The 7,193-nt window shown below is 32.5% G+C and overlaps 1 protein-coding gene across 2 annotated transcripts; it reads right to left on the bottom strand.

Moving 5' to 3' along the window:
- Positions 1-2,366: 2,366 nt before the first annotated feature.
- LOC108468451 (F-box/LRR-repeat protein At1g67190-like) lies at positions 2,367-4,844 on the bottom strand. 2 transcript variants are annotated; one of them, XM_017769336.2, is made up of 2 exons: positions 4,452-4,844; positions 2,367-3,985 (listed from the first exon to the last, which is right to left on the bottom strand). In XM_017769336.2, exon 2 carries the CDS (start codon positions 3,822-3,824, stop codon positions 2,565-2,567), a length of 1,260 nt encoding a protein of 419 aa, XP_017624825.1. In that variant the 5' UTR covers positions 3,825-3,985; positions 4,452-4,844; the 3' UTR covers positions 2,367-2,564. The 2 variants fall into 2 exon arrangements, with proteins under 2 accessions (XP_017624825.1, XP_017624836.1); XM_017769347.2 differs by having other exon boundaries at positions 2,367-3,604.
- Between the last annotated feature and the right edge of the window lie 2,349 nt (positions 4,845-7,193).

The raw sequence follows: 7,193 nt of genomic DNA, 5'->3' as shown, positions 1-7,193 counted from the left end.
GGCCGATAAAAAAGGCTGCCACAAGCAATGGAAGTCCGACAGATACCATTAATTTTTAACAATTTATTTTAAAAATAGATTATTTTTTATTTTATATCTGTGTATAATTAAACTAGTAACCAAAGATACCATTAATGATAAAATAATCAACATCCCTCCAAAGAACTCACCAAATCTTAGTAGAAGTTACAACTGTTCCAATCAGAATCAATGATTACAAACCTTGAACTAAATTATTTCAGTGACTAACTCAACCAACAAACAAGCCTTCATATAACTTTATACATTATATAACCAAACCCAAGTGCTCAACCTTACTAGTACCAACACTACCAAAGGGCCCCATTGGCATCAAATCTTAGTTATAATGGAACACTAATAACACAACAAACTGGGATTGTATTTCAACTTGATACTTAATGTTAGGAAGCGCTTAAAAGTCAAAAACGAACTATTCAAACCACAATAGTAGTAATACTGAATCCAACTTCAACATTAAAAGTCATTATTGCCCACCAAAAAAGGAAGACAATGGAGTATAGATAACAAATTGAACTACTCAGTATTCATATATTATGCACATCAAGAAAGTCGGACACAAAGTGGAGACAGAGAGAAGTGAGGAACCACTGGAAGTTTCTTTCCATTCCGGTGCAGCCAGTATTCAAGAGGCAACCCCAAACCTGCAGACAATGTAAAATTTACCTTCAATGTCGTCTCGCGTTGCCCATCGATTTCCTCTCTTTCTCCAATACACGTTCATGCATTCCTGTGCGTGCACACTTGTGTAGAGTTGTTGTCAAGCTCAACAGCATCCTTAGAGCATTCGAGTCTAAATAAATATGAGCAACAAATAGATAAAAGAACACAAAGTAAAGCACATCTCTGTTCACTGATACAGGAAACACAAACTCATATGCATATTTACAACGCGAATGTATTTCTTCACCGGAAATAAATGTGTCATGCAACCATTACCTAGTTAGGCAACATCTAGTGTTAATTTCTTGTGCTTATAAAAGAAATGCCACCAAAAAGAAAAATAAAAACCATACAAAGAAACATATCTTCATTCCATGACATCTTACAATGCCTGCATATCTATTTGTTCTCTCCATATGCAACTTTTTTCCATATAAATATCACACAAAAAATTAACCCTCGAACTCACTTAACTCCACGGGTAAAAATAACACACAAAAAAGTGCCACAATAATACAAGGAAGTGAGAGGAAAGCTTTATTTACAGAATTGAATAGCCAAGGGAGCACACAGAATGATTGAAACAAATACAATAAATGCAGAAACTAGAATGAAAGCACTGCTCAACATGTAGTTTCAAATTTCATGATGCTCAAAAGGTTATTGAGAACTACGGTGGACCAGAAAAAAGAACAAGGAAATAAAAATATAAAAAAATGTTAGTATTTTGTGATCTCTACCGTTGCCTGCACCCCTAAGTACGCCTTCCCATCAATGGCATATAAGCGACCTATCAGAAATTTCAAAAGGGAAATGCACCTTGTTTGATTTTAAGAGAACAGTCACCATGGAACCAAAACAAGAAATCTTGGTACTTAGTTTAACAAGAATCTAGCTGCTTACAACTATGTTGATCTAACTCATCATTTTCCCTAAAGTGCCTCTGTCCAACGCATATGCTGGCATGGGTACAGGGTATGTTTCTCCAAATATATGTTAGAACAGAGAAAAAAAATTGATCAAACCCATGCTGGAAACATCCCTGTCTCTGAAACCCGAGTTAAAGTAATATAGGTATAGATCATAAAGCGACAAGATAAAAGAAATATAAATATATATGTGTGTGTGAAAATTGTACAAGCATTAAGACTCTAGAAATGATTTCAACTTATAGGTCAAAAATATATGTCAATATGGATCGTGTAAATGGCATTTGCATTATAAGTTTATAACATTTGTTCCAGTATTCTCATACATCAACTGCAACCCAAAATAGTTTTCGGCAAAGGAAACAACTAAATTACTTTCCCTTGGCTCTGAAATATAAAAGGCAGAGACCAAAGAAACATTCAAGTTTTCAGAAGAAATCAGTTAACCTTGAGTGTCATGGAAATGCAATTCATCACATTGATTGATCTTTCCCCCACTATTGAAAGTCAGCGAACTCCAAAATGAATTCATTTTCATGTCTATACACACAGAGCAGTATATCGCTTTTGTATAAAGCACTTTGAAACATAAGCTTTGTCCAAACCACTGATATAGCAAAATACTTCAAGAAGAAGGGTGCCCATGTGATAACATGTGTAAATCATAGAGAGAGAATTTTCAATTTTGTAATGAAACAAAATTGTTGAATAATAGCAAAGGAGCAAACTGACTAATGAGTGAAAAGACAACAGTATTCTTCTGATTGCATATATATTTTGAATCAAGCTGAAGCAATTCCAGCAATCATTCATAAGACATCGTAAAATAAAAGAAATGTTTAGGATTTACATTCTGTAAATCTTACCTGCAAATCTGATCATATAATTCATAACTGAAGCAAAACTTGAAGTTAACAATGCAATTGAGCGAATTTACTCAAATTCAAAGTGCACCTCTACATTCATATATTTCCTCATCAGCTGAACAATAGATGAGGTGAAATTGGCCAATATCTGGCATTCTTCATGCGACTTGACTTCAGAGACAGACCCAAAAATAATCATTTTTCTAAGATTTGGGCACCGTTTTAGCAGCTCCTCAACCCAATGCGAGAAGAGATCATTAATTACAGTCCATCCAAGCTCCAGCACCATCACGTTCTCCAAATTAGAAGACCCTTGGAGACCATAATGCATGACACCATCTCTCAATTCGTAACTTAATGCTAGATGTTTCAACTGTGGAAAACATACAGCAATTGTTTCCAAATCCACAACCTCATCTTCATCATCAAAGGCCACATCCCAAAGCCGAAGCTTCCTCAATTTTGAAGATCTTGAAATCATCTGGTAGAACTTTGGCCAGATGATTGTGAAGTTACTGACATCAACAACCTCAAGATTATCGATAGTCTCACCAATGTCAAGATGTATCACGCTAACATCATCAATCTTGAAATATTTTAAAGTGCCTATCCCAATCAGTTCAAAAAGTTCAAGGGCACAATCCCTCAAGTGCAAACGCTCGATACTGTCAGCCTCCAGCATAAATTTATCCAAACTAATTGCTTCGACATAAATACTCTTTAATGTAGGGCAGCTCAACTCTACAGTCACTTGTGCATCTGACATTGCAATCTCCAGATTGACAAGTTCTAGGCTCTCAAGTTTCGGACATGCAGTAAGTAAAAGGCTCAAATCCAAAGCCGAAATACTAACATGACTCAAAGAGAGAGACTTCAAACAAGGGAATCTCTGAAAATTAGGTTCAACCCCTGTTATTGAATTGTGGGCCAGTGCCAATGTTTCCAGCTTTTGCCTCCCACAAATTTCAAGAATGTTAACATTCGGACTAGTCCGTACATTATAAAACAACCGGCGCAAGGTTTCCCTTGTATACATGAGCCACGCAATAACAGTAGAAGCCGAGAACTCATCAACATCATCCATCAAAATTGATAGGCCTTGCAATCCTGTAGTTTGGAATATTGTTTGAGTAATCAGGATCTCTAATTGTTTAGGGGTAATATCACGATAAGGAGGCAAATCATTAGAGTTAAATGCTAGGGTGTGAAGGTGTTTCCGAGAAGCTTCTCGCCATTTCCGACATGTTACAGAGGCTATCACGACATCCCGGGCACCTCCAAGCCGAGACAAAATGTTTCCAATGACTTCAACTGGTAGGTGCTCCATTGTCAATAAAGATAAAAAAAGCCTCAAATCTACAAATTGGGTTTTCTGAAGATACTCAACTAGATATAATCAAACACAAATTCTTCACAACTCAACAAAATAAAGTTGACATGGAATTGAAATCATTGCCCAAGTATTCTTTCCCAGTAGTGAAAAAAGTTCTGTGATAAAACAAACAAACAAACAAAAAAAAAATCACTCAAAAATATGAGTTTTAGTTAGATCTTCAAACAGATTTCACATCCAAATAAAGCAAAACTTAAGCGTCAAATAGAAGAGAAAAATGGGTTTGCAAGGGAGATTTAAGTAACACCAATATCTCAGCAGTATTCCAACTAAATGAAGATCTAAAATGAATCTTCAAGTAAAGGATCAAAGTCAAAATCAAGCAGTATCCCGGTTCTTAAAAATATATGCTTTTTAGGGGCTAAAATCAATTCAGTGATTCAGAAAGTAGAATAATCCCAGAATTGAAAGTACCTATAAATCCAAAACCAAATACTAATAAAAATAAAAATAAAATCGAAATTGAAGTTTTAGCATCTGGGCTTTCAACAAATATCTGAAATTATACATAAAATGACAAATAATCCAACCAAAAGAAAAGGGGGGGGGGGGAAGGCTTACCCGAAATCAGAGAAAAAAGAAGATTGGGAATTTCGAAACGGCAGTGGCTAATGATTTAAAGTGAGTGATAAAGGAATAAACAAGCATTGTTCAAGAGTTGGATTCGAAGGTTTTCTTTTTTCTTTCACATTGGGTTATTATTATTATTATTTGAAGAACCAAATCAAACGATAGCCATTAGCCAACGCTCCTTTCTTTCACCTCAATTGCAAACTTCGGCTGCCAATGGCTGTTTTCTTTCACTTTCAAACCAATGTGGGTCCTCTCGGTCTCTCCTCCTTTTCGTGAATTATATTTTGAGTTTGTGATCTATACCTTAATTTTTCTTTTATATTTAAGAAAATTTCCATAAACAGAAAACAAATAGCTTTGAATTATACATCTTACAAACTGAAATTTTTAGAATATTAGTACTTGATAGTATAAATGTCCAAACACTTTGTTTTTTCTGATTCTCCGTCACTCTACTTTATCAAAATTTCATAAATTTATTTAGGGTAAACTCTAAAAATAGTCACTCTTATTTGTCTTATATTACATTTTAGTCACTTACGTTATTATTTTGTTACAAAGTGGTCACTTTGCCGTTAAGCTCCGTTACCTCTCTAACAGCAATCCTACTTGGCAGTCTAAATGAATTTTAAATGCTAACTTGGATGTCTAACTGGGACGAGAATAGGTTTTTAATTAAATAAATTTAATTAATTGTAAATTTTAAATTAATTACACCTTGAATTGGAAAAGAAAAACTGTTTGTCTTATTTTTCTTTTAGTTTTCTTTTCTATTTTGACTGAAAAACTATTCTCATCCCAGTTGGATATCCAAGTTGGTATTTAAAACTCATTTAGACTACCACGTAGGATTGTTGTTAGGGAGGTAACGGAGCTTCACGGCAAAGTGATTAAAACGTAACATTTCAAACATAAGTAACTAAAATGTAATCTGAGACAAACAAAAATAACTATTTTTATAATTTACCCATTTATTTATTTATTTATTGCTATTGCTGACTTTTTTCATATAAATGGTTCAATTATATATTTTCATGTACAATGTTTAACATTTTTATCCAATTAGACTAATTTGATTATAAAATTTTGATAAATTAAAGTAAAGAGATTAACTCTTCAATTTTATAAAAAAAGAAAAGAAAAAAGGAGGAAGTAAGAATATTTAGAGATGAAACCTAAACCTAATATTAAGTAGAATTTTATTTTAACGAGGTCACTTCACTACGAGTTCTGTTAACTAAAAATATAGAAGTTATATATATATATATATTAGATGTTAATAGGTGTTGGTTATGTTGATATGTTTGAAGTCATGGGATTTTGAATATCAAAATTCAAATTTCGATCCTATGTCAACTATACGTGAGCTCTATAAAATTTTATTTTAACTTAAATCTAGTCAAGTATGATTTTGTACTTTATAATAATTAATATTGAATTATCTTTTCCACCCTAACACCTTTTCAAAAATAAGTATTAAAAGTGAATTTTAAAAATAATTTGAAAGTGTTCTAAAATAATAAAATATAAACCAGAAGGTGGAGAAAGTAATCTAGTCTTATTCAAAGTTTAGTTCCCTCAATTTCTTATTTAATAAATATACTAAATTATTCTTTTATTGTCTTTATAAATAAGTTGAAGCAAAATAAATCAAATTCACCCTACTTTTCTCTAATGCAGAAATTTTGGCAAAACTCAAAACACATAATTTTAAGAATATAGTCATCATGAGTGCAATGACTTGGATTAGCCATAAATTTTCTATTTATCTGGCGCCACAACACAGCCCAAGTCGAGATCAAAAGCCTCTGATAGGTCATTAACCAGAAAGTATATCCGAAAAGCTTTTATACTTCGGAATAGATGATGTTTCGATCCCTCTATTAATAAAATAGATAAATTGATGTTTGTATATTATAAAAAATATAAATTAAATTATTTTTATTTGGAAAAATAATAAATTCCAACCTGGTATTTAAGAAGAATAAAAAATTATAGAAAAAAGGTTTAATGTCTGCTTTGGTACCTGAACTTTGACAGATCTTCTAATGTGGTCCCTCTCCTATCCCCCACCGTCCCTCCCCTCCTCCCGGCGTCTCTCTCCCTCTCACAGACCTTTCATTAAACACGAAGCATCCCCATTAGAGATGATGAATTCCTAAAAGAACAATAAGCTTTTTTAAGCTAATACATCATATAAATGTAAACCCAGAACTTAAATGCATGAGATTTAAAGCATGAACAAAACCTGAAACATGCAAAAAAGAAAAAAAGAAAAAATTGTTTCAAGCTTTTAATCTCTTAAACAGTGGCGGAGCATAGTAGAGACCTAGAGAGCCATGGTCACTTAAAATAATAAATTTTAGTTTAAGTTTTTATAATTTATAAAATTTTAAATTAATAATAGTAAAATTATACTTTTAACTTTAAAAATAATAAAAATTAATTTAATCTTTTAAAAATTACAAAATATAAGATATTAAAATAATAAAATTATATTTTACTATCACAAAATAAATAAAATAATTCTGCGAAAAAAATTTCTGACTCACCACTTCTATTAACATTATAGCTTTTGAATGAGAAAAAAAGAATATGTAAGCTAAAATAAAAAACATCGTTAGAAGTACACGCCATAGATCTCTCTTCTCCCTTTGTTTGTTTAGTTGTCACCTCACTTACATGTATTTTCAATACCGTGGTACAACTTTTCAAAGGAAATTACAGTCC

The sequence above is a fragment of the Gossypium arboreum genome, chromosome 7 (assembly GCF_025698485.1).
Source record: "Gossypium arboreum isolate Shixiya-1 chromosome 7, ASM2569848v2, whole genome shotgun sequence".
NCBI classification, from domain to species: domain Eukaryota; kingdom Viridiplantae; phylum Streptophyta; class Magnoliopsida; order Malvales; family Malvaceae; genus Gossypium; species Gossypium arboreum.
This window is presented reverse-complemented; position numbering and strand designations above follow the sequence as displayed.